Source organism: Plecotus auritus, assembly GCF_963455305.1.
Source record: "Plecotus auritus genome assembly, chromosome: 1".
NCBI lineage: Eukaryota > Metazoa > Chordata > Mammalia > Chiroptera > Vespertilionidae > Plecotus > Plecotus auritus.
The window spans coordinates 214,387,430-214,406,598 of NC_137770.1; the positions used below are offsets into that span (position 1 = coordinate 214,387,430).

General features: G+C 43.1%; 1 protein-coding gene across 10 annotated transcripts in view; it reads right to left on the reverse strand.

The window, feature by feature from the left end:
- The window catches only part of KIT (KIT proto-oncogene, receptor tyrosine kinase), a gene marked incomplete at its 5' end in the record, with an annotated part of 81,720 nt that overhangs the window by 11,884 nt on the left and 50,667 nt on the right, over positions 1–19,169 (reverse strand). For 5 of the 10 annotated variants that reach the window (XM_080667280.1, XM_080667288.1, XM_080667287.1 and 2 more), the window contains 8 exons: positions 547–697; positions 1,797–1,907; positions 2,003–2,107; positions 2,365–2,491; positions 2,587–2,693; positions 3,870–4,051; positions 5,775–5,889; positions 17,774–17,889. In XM_080667280.1, the coding sequence (XP_080523406.1) occupies positions 547–697; positions 1,797–1,907; positions 2,003–2,107; positions 2,365–2,491; positions 2,587–2,693; positions 3,870–4,051; positions 5,775–5,889; positions 17,774–17,889 (1,014 nt within the window). Of the gene's footprint in view, positions 1–546; positions 698–1,796; positions 1,908–2,002; positions 2,108–2,364; positions 2,492–2,586; positions 2,694–3,857; positions 4,052–5,774; positions 5,890–17,773; positions 17,890–19,169 lie in introns of all 10 variants that reach the window. The other 5 variants (XM_080667283.1, XM_080667285.1, XM_080667284.1 and 2 more) reach the window with 1 other exon arrangement.

Here is a 19,169-nt window from a genome sequence, read left to right on the forward strand (position 1 = left end):
GCATAATAAGGGTTTTTTTTTGTTTTTTTTTAAGTGTTAGGTATATAGAAATAATTTAGCGGTAGATGGCGAGAAACCTACAAGCAGTTACATTCAGAGCTTTCTGCCATCCTGTTAAAGGCTTTAAAGGAATTTACTGTGACGACTTGACAAGCCTGCGCATTTTCCTATAAACAGTGTCTCCCTATAAAGATGCATACAGTGCCAGCGCCACAGGATAAATGGACTGACACACAAGAGCAGAGCCCTGATAAGAGAAACAGGTATCGAGTTCATTCCGTTGAACAGAACAAACACTTAGGAAAAAACTAAATATGCATTAAAGAAAAATATGTCAGCAAAAATCTAAGTTTAAGACTACCTGAATCTTTAAAAGCACAACTTGAACTCTGTAAACTGTTAATCACATTTAAATGATTTAATAATTCTGATTTTGCACCTCAAAGTACCTCAGTTCACTTTTTTTAAAGAATCAGCCTGATTGCAAACCCTTGTGACCCCAGAACTGCCTGTCAACAGCTGACTGTTTATGGAAATCAGTCTTACCAGGAAGACTCCTTTGAATGCAGAAGGTTCTTATAAAGTGCCGCTTCTGCATGATCTTCCTGCTTCGAGCAAATGAATGAATCACGTTTTCTCCTCAAAAAATTCAAAAGATCACCATAGCAACAATATTCTGTAATGACCAGCGTGGGCCCTATAAGCACATAAGAAAAGGTTAGGAAGAGTTGAGCTATATAGACAAATCCTGCTTCCCAGAAAAAGACCCAGTGGTGATCCAAGCCAGGAGCAATCCGTTTCAATGGGTAAGCTTACTGAGTACCAACACAATCCAAGTATTAACATTGCTTATCAAAAAGCAGCCTTACGTGAATAAAACTAAACAAGCAAGCCCCTTCTAACCTAAATGTGAGAGTGGTTAGGGGCCAGGTGTGACTTCTGGTTATCCTGTTCTCAAACTTCCTATATGAATCCTCGGATTCACTTCTGCTTACACATAGTGGGGCTCACACCCTCTCGGTAACATTATCATGGAAATGATGGCACGCACTGCAGCATAATAGGAAAGCCAGCCACGTGGAAAAGCCAGCTGAGACCCATTAGGAAATGGGTGAAGCCCTGAAATGACAGGGCATCACCATCACCAGTGTTCTGAGCGCTCCTACGTCGAACATTTTCTTGGTATTGTGAATGCCTAACACTGCAGCTCTGAAGTTAACAGGCAACTAATTAACTTGGGCAGAAATTTCTCATGAACAATTCATGATGTGGTGAAGCAACGGTTATAGGGCCGGTTTTAAGAAATTATATAAAGTTGTCAACTTGACCGTGGAGCGCTCCAGATCTCCGGGAACAGTTCCTTTCACACGGCTTTGTTCCTTTCATCCAAAACGAAACCCGGGATGGGAGGCTCAACTGAGGCTTCGGAATTGGAAACTTATTTTTAACAAAAGTGAAGTGCTTGCCTCGTTTGGTGTATATATGAAAGCTGGTAGGCTTAAAGGCCTCTATTTAATTAGAGGATGGAAATGAGTATTAACCCTTGAGTGACCAAATATGAGGCAGCAAAACATAAATCCTGCAAGATAAAAAGAAAAGCTTTCTGGGCGGGATGAGACATCATTCTTGAGCTATGCACGAGGTCACTGTTGAGGACACATACAGGGCAGTAACTAAGGTGTGTCCTGGGCTGCCCCACCCAGGATGATAAAACTAAAATAGACAGTCTTCAGGACAGTAACCGGGAGAGAGGAATCATGGACTGATCATCAAAGGCCAGTTGGTGGAGGCTTTACCTCCGATGGTGCACGCTCCCAGAAGATTCACGATATTCATATGATTGCCGAGGTAGCTCAAGACCTTGAGTTCAGACATGAGCGCTTCTCGTTCTGTTAAATGGGCACTCGCTAAAATGAGAAACATCTTACTTTAGCAACAGTGAAAAAGTAAAAAAAATGGGCAAACTGGTGTTGAATACAGGCAGTAGCCTGAAGAAACTTACGCTTCAGCATCTTCACAGCAACAGTCATGGCTGCATCCGACTTAACCAAGCCGTAAGCTGTGGCCTCCACAACCTTCCCGAAGGCGCCGGCCCCCAAGGTTTTCCCTGCGGAGAGGAAGACAGCCAAGCAAGTTGGTGGGACCAAAAGACCATCTCTGTGATCTTAACAATGGAAGTAAGGACATGTATTTAGATACATTTCCCCAAGTGCTTTATGCCAAATCTTTCAAAGATGGTGACTTTGCACAGAAAACTCTTATTGCCTCGGGTGGAAGAAAACAAGGGAGGCTGTTGGGGTTCCCTAAAGTCATTGTTAGGTGAACACAAAAAGGCTCCTTGGAAAGCCCCTCTTTCATACTGACCAAAACTCAGCCTGTTTCTGGGAAACTCCCATTTGTGATCATAAGGAAGTTGCGTTGGGTCTATGTACACATAATTGTTTCCATTGATCTCCTCAACAACCTTCCACTGTACTTCATACATGGGCTTCTGTGGGGGCGGAAAAAGGAAAAGATGTATTTTCTTTTAATGATCACCATGTCAATCATTACAGCGCTCAGGGCAGAGAACAAACGAATAGTTACCTGTAAGTATTTGTAGGTAAGAATCATCACAATAATGCACATCATGCCGGCCGCAATCACAAAGCCGATCAGCAAAGGCGTGAACAGGGTGTGGGAATGGATTTGCTCTAAAATGAAAGAGGAGCGTGGAATCACAACCTATCAGCAGGACTATCTTCACCACAGCCATCCACCCCAAACCGCCCACCTCCCATCTCACAGCCCATGGCGGGATTCAAAGCCGTGCACATCCCAGCTGCTTGCCTTGGTTATCATCTTACTCCTGTTATTCAAGGGAATCTTTTTAAAATAATTTTGAGCCAGATACTGTGGAAGAGAGCTGGAGATTCCTATAGCACAAAAATAATTTTATGCCGTTGGTCAATGAAAAGCAACATCTGAATGAACTTTGTACTTCAACCAAATTCCCTCCTTCGACAACTTTAAGAAATGTCCTTTGTGGGTGGTTTCTATTTTCTTCTTTATGCTTTCTTGTGTTTTCCAAGTTTTCTACACTGAGAAAAACACTTTTAAAGTGTTCTTTTTATTGCCCTGTCTGAAAAAAAAAAATCTATGGTGCAGAACAATGTAAGAATTCTTCCCCTCATTACTCAAAAACTGAAAATACACCACTTTTGGCACTCGTCTTTGCCAACTCAGGAAAACAAAAAGTGAGTCCTAAGAATGTAGGTGCTCAGTTTCTTTGTCTTCTAATGTCATGCCAATTCATCAATGCGTCCACAAGGATCATTTAACTTCTGTTAGGAGAGCCAGTCACTCATGAATCAAATTTTAAAGATGTTAAAGAAACAGCTCACTAACATGACTTCATAAAAGGCAGTGTTAACTTTCTGATATAGTATCTGGCAATGTGTTAAAATAACTGATTTTAAATGGAATATAAATGTTTAAATTCAGAATATCCTAATTCTGTTTCTGTATGGATATAAGGAAAATATATTCCCCCATTTTCCTTCTCTATTCCTCTTAAATAAAAACAATTAGAAATATATGATGCATTATATGTATACACACATGCATGCATGCATGCATACATACATAGATATGTGCACCCACATGTGTAAGATACATATAGTAACATGGGTAAAATTACCGCATACATTTTATTAATAGACTAGTACAGAATGAAACTTAGTGAGTTTGATGACAGTACAGTGCAATGTAGATATTACCAGAAATGACATGGCCAACGATGGAATGGATTTAAAATCATGATTGATATGGTAGCAGAGCCTAAACATCCCCTTAAATTGGATTAAAAAGAAATATACCTTTGCTGTTACCTTTAAATGCAAAGTTAAAAAAGGCAGAACTCTTGCCCACATCGTTGTAAGCCCTGCACTCGACCGTGCCATTGAGCTTGAAGGCACTGTCATCGATGGAACTCTGAACCACCAGCTTGCCAAACGGGGACACGGAGGAGTTCTGAATCTGCACATTCACCGGCCCAACAGGAACAGAACATCTAGGGGGAAGCAAACAGCAGCCCAGACTTACTCCAGGAACACCCTCACTCAAACACCCTGGGTTTGGCATTCTTTTCAAACTAAATTAGGGGTTCATAACTGGAAATTTCCTCTGACAACCGGAAGTGTCTGAGGACGAGTGAGCCCTTCCGTGGCACAGAGAGGGGGAAAGCACCACAGAACAGAAGACGGAGAGAGGAGGTTTTGGAGTGAGGTGTGGGTTTGAATCCTGACTCAAACACCTATTCTGTTGACTCCTGACAAGTTACTTCAAAATCTACAAGACTCAGTTCCTACAGCTGTAACAGTGGGAAGATTAGACTCACCTTGTCTTGTTAAACAGAAATGACTTAAATATCCTTAAATAAACTAATAGTGAAAGGTTGAAGAGGAAAAGCATGGAGCAAGAAAGCATTGTGTCAACACGATGATCACAAGCAACCCCCAAAACCGCAGCAGTGAGGACCCTCTGGAGGTTCTATGCCGGGAGGTGCAGGCTGACCTGCCAGGATGGACTCCAGGTGGCAAAGACCCTGAAGAGCCAGACCCTGATGAGTCTATTTAAATTATCCCTCCCCACCCCACCCCACATGCCTAGCAGTTTCCCATTCCTTACCTTGCTCTGTCCTCCTCCTTAGCACTTAATATCTGCCTGCATTAGCTGTTTATTTTGTCTTTTGTCCATCTCCACCAATTAAACATGAGCTCACAAGGCCGGGACTCGGGTGTATTTTGTTCCCTAGACCAGTGTCAGGCATACAGTTGGCGCACCATAAATAATTGCTAAATGGCCTACTATAATTACTGGGGTTTCTTCTACTATGGGCAGACTTTCCAGGGGTCTTGAACCAACCCTATTATTGCTATACAGAAATGACATGGCCAATGATGTAGTGGACTTAAAATCATGATTGATATGGTATTCCCCAAAGAAAACATTCCACTCAAACAAAGCTGAAAACCACAATCCTATGTAACCTCTTCCTACTTGTTGTGATAAAAAGGTCTATTCCATGAAAAATAAAATTTCTGCTATTATCCGCACTATTCGACGGTGATGTTACAACGGGCTTTTAAAGCCCGAGCATAAAATACCATTTGCTGGATAAAAACAGCAACGTTGACCCCATTTTCATCCTCAGGTAATATGAAAGGACGATTTAAGGCTTAAGTGTGGATTCTCGGGGAGAGGAAGCACGAAGCCAGATGTGCTCTGCTCAGGGGCTGGGCACCTAATCACCGAGAAAACCGCTTCGGAACTCGAAGCTGACAAACGCCATATGCACGTTGTAACCGCACGATCATTACTTTTTGGTAACTTGGCAATTAACTTCTGAGGTAATTTTTTTCATGACAACTACAGCCACATTTCCCACACACATTACCTCCTGTGCATAGAATGGAAATCTAATTACTCTGTCCTGGAAAATTGCTCTATCTACCTGCGGGCTACAATTGCATGATAAATCCAAAAAGATAACCACCAAAATAGAGAAGCGATTCAGTAATCATTTTCAGCAAACAAAATTAATGTCTACCAAGAAAAATACAGCAATTATGCCATCTCAAAAGCCACATGGACAGAAAAATAGAATCCTTGAAACAAAGCTTTTTTTTTTGCCGGGGGGGGGTGGGGTGTGGAATCTGAAAACATAGTTGAAATTCAGCTGATGCAGTCCTTCCCTTCTGCATGCTAAGTGGTAACAAAAATAATTATCTCACCTCGGCTCCGTTCCTGGACAAAAGTACCAATCTATTGTGGGCTCCGGGAATCCTGCTGCCACACACTGGAGCATGCCATTCATGAGCCTCTCATGAGTCAAGATTTCTGGTTTTGCTGCAGGAAAAGAGAAGTAGCCACACGTCAAACTGCTGGAGAACGGCCCCGAGACTCACTCCACTCAGGACCCTCAGAACCTTCGTGAGGCTGGAGACGACCTTGAGGGAACATGTTACTCGAGGGAAGAATCCAAACCAGTGCATGGAAGGTCCAGGGACGGGGGTCCGTGAGGGTCAGGCCAGGAAAGGCTTCCACAGTTAGAACAGCGCACCCTGCAGATGTGGGGGTCTCTGAGAACTCCGTTCCGGGGATGGCTTAAGTGGAGGGCAGGACCACCTGGCAGGGGTTCTGTTTCCAGAAGTGGGAAGCTGAAAGACTGCTTCTAATGAAGACACTAACACTTCCCGATTATTCTAAAGGTGAAAATTCCCAACATCGGGATTTCAAGTTAATGTGGGGACTGAAATGAATGAATACAGGAAGAGCAAACCCCCCCCCCCCCACCTCAAGAATTCCCTCTTCTCTAGAGGGGGAGGTGAAGAAGTGGTACAGATAAGGAGCTGGATCACCCTATTCACAGAAAACCCAAAACCTAAGAGTAAAATACAATATGGGCTTTTAACTCCAAATTTTTACTTCAGATGCAAAATACAAAGTGAGAGGAGGAAACCAGCCCCAGAGTTTTATTCATACATTTATCTAAACCTGAGTACAATCACCAAAAGAGCAAATTATATCAGCAGGAATGCTCTAATTTGACATTTCTGTGTAACTACAATAATCAACGGATATTCAATCAAGGGTGCCCTAAAGCAAATTCTCAAGATTATTTCTAAAGTGGCAAGGAATGAACTTATGTTCAGTTGTTCTATTAGTAACATATTTGAAGCATCTTAACCCTTCAAGAATGAGCAAGCTGAACTATAACATCTGCATGGCAAGGATGGGGTGATGTGCTCACCCCGGATCCTTTGGTGCAGCATCGAGTGCCCAGGTAAGTACAGAACTCGGGAGGCCACGTGTGTGTGGTAGACAGCCCTGTGCACCGGCTCCGACACTCGCCAGTTCTGGGCGCCTCCATCAAGTCTCCTCATGGGTAAAATGGGTCATTCATTATGCCATGGCTGGTATGCTCCATGGTTAGAGTGTCAACCCTCACACCAAAGATCTTGGGTTCTATTCCCGGTCAAGGGCACATACCTGGGTTGCAGGTTTGATTCCTCGAATTGGTCAGAGTGTGTGAGGAAGGCAACCAATCCATATGTCTCATTAATTAAATAGTACCCATTTCATAGGGATTTTGTGACAATTAAATGAGACGGAGGACAAGAATGATTCACAGAAATGAATAAAAAACTAAGAAAAATTTGCAGAAATGAAACTATTATTAATGATTCAGTTATTCTTTTGTTCAGAGTGCCCACCCTCCTTGGTTAATCAAGTTTGCTACTAATTAAGTTCACTACATTTGCCACTCTAAATTTTCTCTTCCATGATCTAAAAATTGCTTAAGAAAGTGTGAAATTGTGTATGTATTTTAATCTGATAAAGTGGGAATTTGACATCAATTATGTTGCAGCTGATAGGAAAACTCTGTGGTGAGAAGGAAAGACTGACGGATCAGAAGCTTAGGGAGCTTATTTCCTCAAAGGAAGGTACCACTGATACATGACATCTTTGTAGAACAACCTCTCAGCACCTCAACTCCTTGCAGGCAAAACAGCTTGGCAGGGATCAGAGTGTCCACATGCATGGCACACCCACCTGTCACTCAACCTGGCCCTGCTGATGGGCTGGCCATTTGGCTAAACACACAAGAAGAGAGACACTCCAAAGCAATCTCAAGGTAGGGGCATCCTTGAGACTTTGGACCCAATGCCAGCTTTCACAAATAGAGCAAGAAAACGAGCCATCGCCTTGCGAAAGCATCCATCTGGCAAGCTTCATTTAATTATCACGGGCAACTGTGTGATCAAACTGGAAAGTAGGACATAACACAAAAAAGTGCAGCTTTAGAAGAGTGCTATTTGCCGGAGACTGCAGGTAGCCTTTGGTGGGTCTCTCGGGACTCAATTCCAGTATCACCTCCTTTTCTAAGCCATGCTCAACTCTCCAAAGCCAAGGTGGTTGGTCCCTCCTCCCTATTCCTGCAGGACTTTAGAACACCTGACACTCCTCCACCAGGCTGCACTTCCTCAGTCTGTTTGTACCTCTGACCCCTAGCACAGTCTGACCGGCGGTGGACACACAGAAAGAGCTGTTGAATGATTATGTCTCCCCCAAAGGAACAAGTCCCTCATATTCCATAGGAATTCAATTAGAGTCACAAGAAGGGACCTGGAAAAATTGCCTGAGGTCAACTTTCCTGTGTAGGGGGCCCTGTTTCCACTACTTTTGCACAGTTAAGAAACTCACATACATACAGGGACACGTGAATTCCTTTTAATACTGAGATTAATGTGGAGAGGGCAAGATCCACACCACATAGAAAGCAAAGATAACTAGACAGGACTCAAATGTGCATGAGTTCATAAGACAGATCTCCTCAGACCAATATTCCTTTTGTCACTCACCCTTCCTAATGCCACATGATGGCGTTTAGTGCAACTGACTCAACAGGGGGGAAAAAGGCTGAAAGGATACTTAAGATGTTAACAATGGTTATCTCTGGGTAATAGGGTTACGGATAATTTCTATTTTATTCTTTTAAAATTATTGCTAAAACATTTCTGTTTACAATGAATTATGTCGCTAATAACGAACCTATACAACATTTTTAATTAAAAAAATTGGAACAGCTCAAAGTTACATAACCAATCACATTTAGCTTTGTTATAAGTGCTGCCCGATCCAAGCCTTCCAGCGTGACACCTGGTGGTAGTTATACCACGGCCGGGGCTGGCCTACTTGCTCCCGTGTGCTGGTTAATTAGGCAGACGTTTCAGCTACTGTCCCAGTCATAACCTGATGCGAGCGGAGCAGCATTTTTCCTGTTGGGCCTTAGGTTTGCCAACCAAGCTCAGAGGGTCCTCAAACTTCAGTGTGCATCAAAAGTACTAAAGGCAAAAATGCAGAGGCCTGGCCCCACCCACGGAGATTTTTTTGCATAGGTTGAGGATCTAACCTAGCAATGCGCTTTTTTAAAGTACCCTCAAGGGACCCTTGATCAGGCTGGGACGAGGGTGAGGCAAGGAGAACACTCCGGATGCAGAGTTTAAGAAGGTACTCGGTCTCGAGGTCCTGCAAGTGCAGGGTGGACACCGTGAGTGAGCACTTCCTTGAATTTTGCACCTCAGGTGCCTTCTCTTGCCAAATCCCAGCCCTGTCCCCAATGCTGGTGATGAGAGGCCTCATTCTGAAAAGGCTAAGTTGCATGATTACAGTTTGGGCTGTGCGTGATAAGTTGCACTATGAAAATGTTTAATGCATACAGAATAAGCTAGGTACAAATCTGATTCCTAAAAAATGAAAATCTGGGCTCATCTGCATTTTTGTAAGTGTCTCAAAGCACTGTGTAAGGCATTAAATATACATTTTACTTTTAAAGACACATAACCCTCTGTAATTCTCCAGGTTAAATCTAAGCTATGGTTTCTTATATATTCTGCAACCAGCAGGACACCAAATGACACTTCCCCTAATCCCTCCCACGCTGGAGGTTTAGATAAGCCTAAGAAGCGTGTAAGTTATGTGTTTCCTGGGAAGATAAAAACAGTCCCCTTTCTCCTTTCAAAGCACTGTGGACCTGAGCCATCCTGGTGTCTCCAATGACACTGATCAGCTTCTAGGCAGCTGTCAGAGTACTTATAATTTCTACTGAGAATTTATTGCTCATGCAATTAAAAATCCTAACCATTCGCTGATTTACCCCACAGACTTAAAGTCTCCAAGTAATAAAAGATTACATGAAAAAGAATCATAAAGATGAATTTTTATCGAGGTTTAATTAACATATAACCTTATATTAGTTTCAGGTGTGTAAAATAACCATTTGGTATTTGAATATAATGCAAAATGACTGCCACACTAAGTCTAGTTAACATCCATTATCAAGAGTTACAACTAATTTTTTCCTTGTGATGAGGGCTTTTAAGATCTGCTTTCTTAGCAACTTTCAAACATGCAGTACAGTATTAACTATAGTCACCACACTGTACATCACACATCCCATGACCTATATATTTTATAACTGGAAGTTTATAACTTTTAACCACCACCCACTTCATCCATTTTGCCCACCCTCACACACACCCTCCTGGCAATCAGCAGTCTGTTCTCTGTATCTGAGTTCATTTTTAAAAAATATTCCACATGCAGGTGAGATCATATGGTTATTTAACTTTCTCTAATTGGCTTTTTTCACTTAGCATAATCCTCTCCAGGTCCATCCATACTGTCACAAACAGCAAGATTTCACTCCCTTTTTTGACTGAATAACATTCCACTGTATGCATACACCACATTTTCTTTATCCATGCATCCATCGATGAACATTTTGGCTGTTTTCTGGGATGAATTTGGTTTTCCGATTGTAGGTCTTACTGGTGTTGAATGGCAATACAGCAGTGCTTGGTAGCAATCTGTCACTATCCTGGTTTGGGTCTAAGTCAAATCCACATTCCTGCTGTAATCTTATATAATAAAAAGCTAATATGCAAATTGACTGAACAGCAGAACAACCGGTCGCTATGATGTGCACTGACCACTAGGGGGCAGACAATGCAGGAGCTGCCCCCTGGTGGTCAGTGTGCTCCCAAAGGGGGAGCGCTGCTCAGCCAGAAGCCCTGAGCCAGGCTCACCGCAGCGGCAGTGCTAAGGATGTCCCACTGATGACTCCTGGGGGGAGTGGGCCTAAGCCGTCAGACATCCCCCAAGGGCTCCCGGACTGCGAGAGGGCACAGGCCGGGCTGAGAGACCCCCCCCCCCGACCCCCGCCACCGCGAGTTCACAAATTTTGTGCACCGGACCTCTCGTACCATTATAATAAAGTTAAATCAGCTACAATAGGAGTATTGAAAAACTCAGGTTAACTTTTACTTATAAAAGGAATATCATTATACTTTTTTAAAACTCCAGAATAGATACTTTGAAAATATATTTTGTTTTGTGCATTCTTAAAGATAGTCAGAGACTGGTATATGGACACTTTAACAAAAGTTTGTTTAACACACAAAAAGGTGTCAACTATAATCTCCTGTGTATCTAGCAATCTTTAACAGAATATGTCTATCATCTAAAAAATCATTCTAAGGAAATGATGTTTTAAACTAGTGCTAAGCAAGCTTTTAATGTAAAGGGTGGGGCAGTACATATTCTAGGCTTTGTGGGTCATACAGTCCCTCTCTTACAAATAATTCTGCCACTGTACCACAGATAAAGCTGTAGACATGTGAATGAATACACACATCTGTGTCCCAACACAACTTGACTTGGGGACACTGACATTTTAATTTTATTTTCATGTCTCATAAATATCTTCTGATTACTTTTGAACCTTTCAAACAAGTTCTTAGCTTATGGGCCATTCATGAGCAGGCTGAATCTGGCCTACAGTTTGACAACGCTGTTTCTAAACAGCCATCAAAATGATTGCCCAATTCTAAGATAAAGTTAAAACAAACCCCCAAAATCATGAAAGTACTTGGAGAGGGCCCCCCTCAGCCAAAATCACGGTGCAGGAGCACCATGGCTGTGTGTCCCAGGCACACATCACCATACAACTCTAAAAACAGTGACTTCATTTTACCACATAATCCAGAAGTGGAAAAGAAGGGTTATTGACACAATGCCCATGGAAAGATTATGTACCTATTCTGACATTTATTTAAATTTCCACTAACTTATAGGTGACTCTGCTTACATTTGTAAATGAAGGAGCTAATTTTATGTAAAAACAGAGGTGGCTCCACTGGAAAAAAATTCCATACAGAAGTACCACTAATATAAAAGGGATTACTCATGCATTTTTTTAGAAAAGTAGGTCCCAAGTTCAGGGTCAATTCTAACATAAACTGACACGGTTACATACCTAAACCTATTTATTGATCTTTTTCACCATAAACATGAAAAAAAAAAGACCAGATCACACCAAAAAAGGATCTAATGATTTTCTAACAGGTGTGGTCTTTAAATAGGTCCTCCAAATTAGCAACATATCCTACCAGACCAACTTTGTTATGACCCATGAAATAAAAATAATGGTATCAACACTGGAGGGGCTCAAGGTGGGAGGACGGGGCTGGGGGGGGATGAGACTCTTTAGTTCAGAGCTACATTTCCTCAAATTGTTTTCAGAAGAGAAGAGAATCAAATTCTACTTTAAAAGTAGGTTGCCACGAAATCCCCTTTTCTCCAATTTAAATGTCTATAGCAATTCTTGCATCCACAGAGATCCTCTTCATAAGAAGGAGATATTAAAGTGTCACATCAAAAACAACACCCATAAGTCCCAAGCAATTTAAGAACAAAAACTCATTTCAAGTTCAGGAACAGAAAATAAAAAGAGTTCAGACACTGTCAGTTATCACCAAGGAACATGCAAAAATATTAATGTAGAAAGACAAACAGCTATTTGTACACAGAGTAACTGCCCCCCTAAGAAGCTCTGAAAAGTATTCCTTAATTGAGAGCTGTTCTGAAAGCCAGCACAGTGCACCTTGCATGACGCATGTTACAGACACAGCCGCATGGGAGATCACGACAGGTGATAACCGTATCGACTTCCGGGCACTTAGGCAGTGTCGCTCATTTGAGATTAAACAAGATAATTATAAACTTTAATTGTCAGATGGGTTTCTTTTTCAAACTCAGTCACATCATTTCAGAGTCCCACCTCCCATTGCACAATGTCTCAAAACTGCATCAGACATGGGGTAGAGATGACAAGCTATCCATGCAATGAGATATTACAATGATGCTGTAGAAAAAGTAGTTTATGACGTGGAAAGATGTTCAACACACATTTATTGCTCAGCACCAAAACACAAAGTTACAAAGAGATAGAACCTCACTTTTGTAAAAAAAAAATTTTTTTTAATGGTCTTTCAAAAAATATACTGCAATAAGAATATTTTAAAACTGGCTTGTTTTTTATTTTTGCTTATTTTCTATCCTTCACATTTTTATAATTTAAAAACATGTTTTAATTTAAAAACACACGTATACAAATGTTTGCACAAACCAAGCTACATTTCAGTTGCTGTGGTAGCCCTACAGCAAATTCTCAAAGGATGGTAAATAAATCAAAAAGGAGTTCTACTTAGCACTAGCTTTATTTACCGTGTAAGAATTCCAGTAGTTTAATACGGGAGTATGTCTACTAGAATCCACCTAAAGAGGGAGATACCCTAAAAAAGCAAAGCCTCTCCAGCAAAACTCAATAGATAAATGTGTCAGCTGCGAGTCTTAAAGCTTTTAGCCTCTAACCCAAGCATGGTTTGGACACCCCAATGTTTGGAAGGTCCTATCATCTTTTAAAAAAATGGAAATAGAAAGGCTGAGAGGTTAACAGGTAGGAAAACATTTCCCCCTTCCAAAGAGGCAAAGTTCTAGTAACTTCCCTCAGTTTGTGAGAATCTAGAAAGGCACAGCCCCCCAAAGCCCCAAAACCGAGCAGTCCTTAAAGGCAAACCCACCTTTATTATTTTAATCTGGGAAAAGTGTCACCAGGCTATCATTCCAAAGACCCTAATGTTTCTCAACACCTAAACTGTGTCACGAGCTATGCCTGCTTACAGGAACTGAAAAAGACTCCTGACCACAAAATAAAAAGGGCAGAGCACAAAGACCAAGGTGCTGAGCGCAAAGATTAAAGTGTTGAGCACGAAGATCAAGGTGATGAGGGCAAAGATGAAGGTGATGAGGGCAAAGACCAAGATGGTGCCAGGGCACAGTGTGAAAAACAACGTGTGCAAAAGGGCTGAGTGCAACAGAAGACTAATTACACGTGCCTAAAGGATTTAATCACTCCACACCACCGCCTACACATACAGAAGGCTCCTTCCCCGTCCAGGAGAAGGTTCCATTAGAGTGCGAGCTCACCCTTCTCCATCCCTTGATCAAAAAAATAAAAGCTTCTGCTCTGCTTGACCAAACTCAGTTCTTAATCCATTGGTGCGAATGCCGCTGAGCAGAAGGACCTCGGTTTGGTCCCTGACCCAGAAGGGTTGGTAACAAAAGGTCCCTGGGACCTCCAACCAGGTGGGTGACCCAGATGGCTGGCTGGCAAGCAGTGCAAAGCCATCTATCTACATGGCCGGCTTAAAAGGTCTGTCCGCACCTTTGCCAGATGGCAGGCTGGGCATGTGCTTTATTTGCAAGGCGGTAGGCTTACAGTGGCTTCTCCCTAGAAGGAGGACAGTCTAGCCACCCATAAATGAAATGAACTATGACCTATAATCCATATAAGGCAGCCCAGATTTTGCAAATGCGGTCAAAGGGAAACTTTCTCATCAAGAGGCCTCATTTGGGGTGATTTATTACTTTGAGTTGGGTATACTATATTATCTATGAATAATCGCTCATACCGGACGGCATGCTAATTATATAATGCAGTGACTTAGAAATAAAACATTATTTAGCATTTCCTTAAATTGTTTCAAACCCTTGTTAACACTGCCATAAACAGAGTGAAATTGGTGACTTCTGAGAGTTAATTCGGTGCAGTTCAGCAGTCATTGGATATCCAGTCTAGCTGAACATTTCACGTGTTCTGTGTAAGCCCAACAATGGAAGGAGCCCTTTAGCTCTTTATGCCTTACTTGTCCTGCCTGTGTGCCTGTCACCACCGCCCGAGTACCACAGCCCTCTCACTCACTGGTAGGTGTGTGATTAAAGGATAGACTTTTAAGATTGGAGAGAGGTCTATTTATAATCTAGATAGCCTACACATCACTTGCCAAAATTCATAATACATATCTGAAAATGCTACCAGATCAAAACCACAATGAGATCACCTTATACCTGTTAAAATGTCTATTATCTAAAAGATAAGAGATAAATGCTGGCATGGATATGGAGAAAAGGGAATGCTTGTACACTATGATGGTGGGAATGTAAATTGGTGCAGCCGCTATGGAACACAGTATAGACCAGAGGTGGGCAAACTTTTTGACTCGAGGGCCACAATGGGTTCTTAAACTGGACCGGAGGGCCTGAACAAAAGCATGGATGGAGTGTTTGTGTGAACTAATATAAATTCAAAGTAAAGGAGCGGAGGGGAGAGCAAGAAAACCCTCCACTCTTTCGGCTCCGCGGGCCGGATAGAACAGCCGAACGGGCCAGATCCGGCCCACGGGCCGTAGTTTGCCCATGGCTGGTATAGACATTCCTCAAGAAATTAGAAACAGCACTACCATAGACAGAATCCCAGAAACCCACTTATGGGTATTTCAAGGAAACAAAACCATTATCTTGCAGGTATTCAGAATAGCCAAGATATAAAAACAACCTGTGTCCATCAATGGATAAATGGATCAAGAAACTGTGGTGTGTGTGTGTGTGTGTGTGTGTGTGTGTGTATATATGTGTGTGTGTGTATGTATGTGTATATATATATATATATATATATATATATATATATATAAAAAACGTAGTATTATTCACCCTTAAAAGAGTATAAGATCCTGTCCTTTGTGACAATATAAATGAAACTGGAGGTATGATGTTAAGTGAAATGAGCCACATGGAGAAAGACACATAGTGTGTGGCATTACTTAATGTGTCATCTTAAAAAAAAATGTTCAACTCACAGAAACAGAGTAGAAAAGTCGGTGCCAGGGGAAGGGAAGGGGGAAATAAGGAGAGGTTGGCAAAAGGATCCAAACCCTCCATTCTAAGAGGCATAAGGCCTGAGGATCTAATGCAGTGGTCGGCAAACTCATTAGTCAACAGAGCCAAGTATCAACAGTACAACGACTGAAATTTCTTTTGAGAGCCAAATTTTTTAAACTTAAACTTCTTCTAACGCCACTTCTTCAAAATAGACTCGCCCAGGCCGTGGTATTTTGTGGAAGAGCCACACTCAAGGGGCCAAAGAGCCGCATGTGGCTCGCGAGCCGCAGTTTGCCGACCACGGATCTAATGTATAAGGTGGTGCCTATAGTTGATCACACTGTAGTACATAACTGAAATTTGCAAAGACAGAACTTAAATGTATTCAGCACACTAAAATGTAACACACACAAAATGAAACAAAGCAGGTAAATATGTGAGGTGATGAAACTCACTAAAGCACCCAAAATAGAGTGTTGGTGGAAAGTATGCGTATTATGACTGCAAGGGTACTGATTTACCTGCAAGCAACTCTTCAGTCACTTGAATATTAAGGTTTTTCAGAAGCAGGTAATTGTGCTCGTGTGTACTACACTACACTCAGCTCCTCTGATTAACATCTGAATTAATTGAGAAATATTTGAATTGTGGACTGATGAGATACCATATAATCAAAACTGTTCCAAAGAACGGAGGTATTACTTCACATGATTCCCTTGGAAAAGGAAATTTTGTGATCAAACAAGTATGGGATATCAGCTCCCTCCCACAGCCCCCTCCTGGGAAGTCACAACACACCTTAGCATATTAAGGATTCGGAGAAGGCCTATAATTAAGAAAAGTGTTTAAGTGCACAGATGTGACTCTTTATCTAAACACATATCTTGTTCAGAAGACACAATTTTGGAAATACTGGCGGAGTCAAAAGATTCCAGAGCAGCCATCAAAAACACCCCAAGGATTACTCACTAGCTGTTTGCTGTCATTTGTACATGGATCAGGCCACCCAGCCCCCGCACCACTGAGCACCAGTGAGAAAGTGACATTAAAAACACTTCATACAGCCCCTTGAGGGCAGCCCGACACACACAAAGTGCTCAGCAGTTACTAAGTTGTCTCTAGGGAATGTTCCAGGTTGTCTCATCATCCCCCAAACCCAGGATGGCTCATTTTGTGGGCCACTCCCTTAGAATTTCATGTCTTTGGAGGCCTCCCATCCTCTGGGCCCCTGGCTGGTGTGGTGTGGCAGGTCCCTGGATTTGCAGACAAGCCGCAGAGGAGAGCCAGGAGGAAGCCCTGCACTTGGAAAAAAACCAGCTGGTGATGTGTTCCCTTGGTCTCAACCTCTGTGCAGTGACACTTCTCCTGCTGGGGGTGCAGCCCACAGCAGGGCAAGATGCAGGAGTTCAGGGTCCCACGTCCACATCATGCTCCCCTCTCCCACAGTACCCATGTGGTTCTTGGTGGGGACCCACAGGGCTGGATCAATATTGCATCATCTTAGGGGGAGGACAATCTAAACACAAAACATGTCACAACCCCAAAACAGAAAGCATCATAACAAAGAAATCATGTCAGTCCAGCTCCTATTCAACCTCTGAATCCTCACTTCAACAATCAACAATGTTCCTTCAAAAGAACTGTTATTATTATTATTATTTTTTTTAGAGTGTGGGAGGGAGTGGGAAGGACAGAGAGAAAAACAATGATGTGAGAGAGACACATGGATTGGTTGTCTCACACATTCACCCTGACGCGGGGCTGCGGATGGAGCCTGCAACCTGGAGCCTGCAACCGAGGTACGTGCCCTTGACAGGAACTGAAGCCAACACCCTTCAGTCTGTGGGCCAATGCTCTAACCACTGAGAAAACTGGCTAGGGCCAAAGAACTGTTATTTTTAACTCCTATGGCTCCTCTGCTCACTTCAAAGGCAGCACCCAGAATTTGAGCGACAGAGTCCCGGGGTCAGTGAAATGTAGGACAAGGAATTGGGTTTTCGTACACATTCGCCCAACCACTAAACCACAGGGTCTTTGTTAAGGTCAAAATTATCATGAAACATTATTTACATAGTACACAGTGAGCTCGGTTCTACAGCTGTTACAAACACGAGCCACAATTCGAAACAATAAAAATATAAAAAGATAAGGAGCTATTAGTTTTACTCACTGTTCACATAAACATTAAATGTCACCGAAGAATTGACATCAGAATTGGACACTAGAAACGTGTAAGTGCCTCCTTCGGTCCCTTTTAATCTGGTTAGGTGAAGTTCACTCACATATCTGCAAAGAGAGGACAGCAAGTCAGTCCCTGTGGGCTGCCGCCTTGAGTACGTGTCTTTTCGGTTTCTATCTGGGGAAAAACAGCTCACTTAACTCAGTATTAACAAGATCCACATTAACAAATACACACACACACACATTTAATTTGGGACAAGTACCTGTTGTGTGAGAATACAGAGGCTTTCTCAGCATAAAGGCAACCCCACAGGCACGGCAGCCTCTCCCGCCTCCTGAGCTGTCCTCACAGCCGCCTTCTCACCAATGTCCTAAACCTGCCTGCCCTGCTTTGCTTGAAGGTGACTGGCCGGGATGAACCCCAGACTGGCAGGCTGTTTCCAGGCAGACGCTGCAGGGCCCTCGAGGCAAGGTCAATGCTGTTGCCCTCACCGTCCTTCTTGCAACACCACAATATCCCAGTGTTCCTCCGACCCCACTTCTTCTGAGCGTCCTCTGCATATTGGCTATTCAAGCTCCTGTTTTACTGCAGGGCCGCCAGATATGGCTGTGTTAACTAAGCACATATGACTGTTGGGGGAGTCACTGACATGGGCTCCAGTGAAGATGGGGCGCCTGGCAGCTCTGGACCCACACAACCACCTGGACGCAAGCAGTGGTGTGTTCAGACTCCTCTCATACTGCACACGCTCCCTGGGCAATCCACTCTTGCACTGAACTGCTTGCTGTTTGCTCACTTTCAGACCTTCCCCTCTAGTCCAGATTTCTCTGGCCTATGCCTCCTCTACAGAGCTATTTTTATGCCCCCATCCCCCCTGCCTAGGTGCAGGTATAAGGACCCACACACCTGCAACCTTCTCCCACGACTCGCCCTTGGGCAGTTAGATGCCCTTGAAAGTTGACTGCCTTCCACATGTACAACCCATGAGTGACGGACCCCGGACAAAAGCCCAGCTCCAGAGCACCCTGGGGTCAAACTGTACATCAGCTTCACCTCACCCACTTCCCCTCTTTCCTCCTTTCCCCTCCCACTCTGCTCCCCCATTTCCTGGCGGGTCTCTGTCTCCCTTAATGGAGCCCTTGCTTAAGAGCCCCTGCCTCCAGCTCTGCTTCTAGGGAACCTGACCTAGGACACTTCCCACCTGAACATCACCTCTCGAGATGCCACAGTCAACTGCAAATTCCAGAAACCCCAAGCCCTTAGACCCCTCATCTCCTTGAATGAGATTGCCTCTCACCCTCCAACCTGGCTGACGGATCCTACGGGCTTCTTCAGCTCCTTCCTCTCTCCTATCCCCGCAATCACCCAGTGTTGGTAAGGAAGT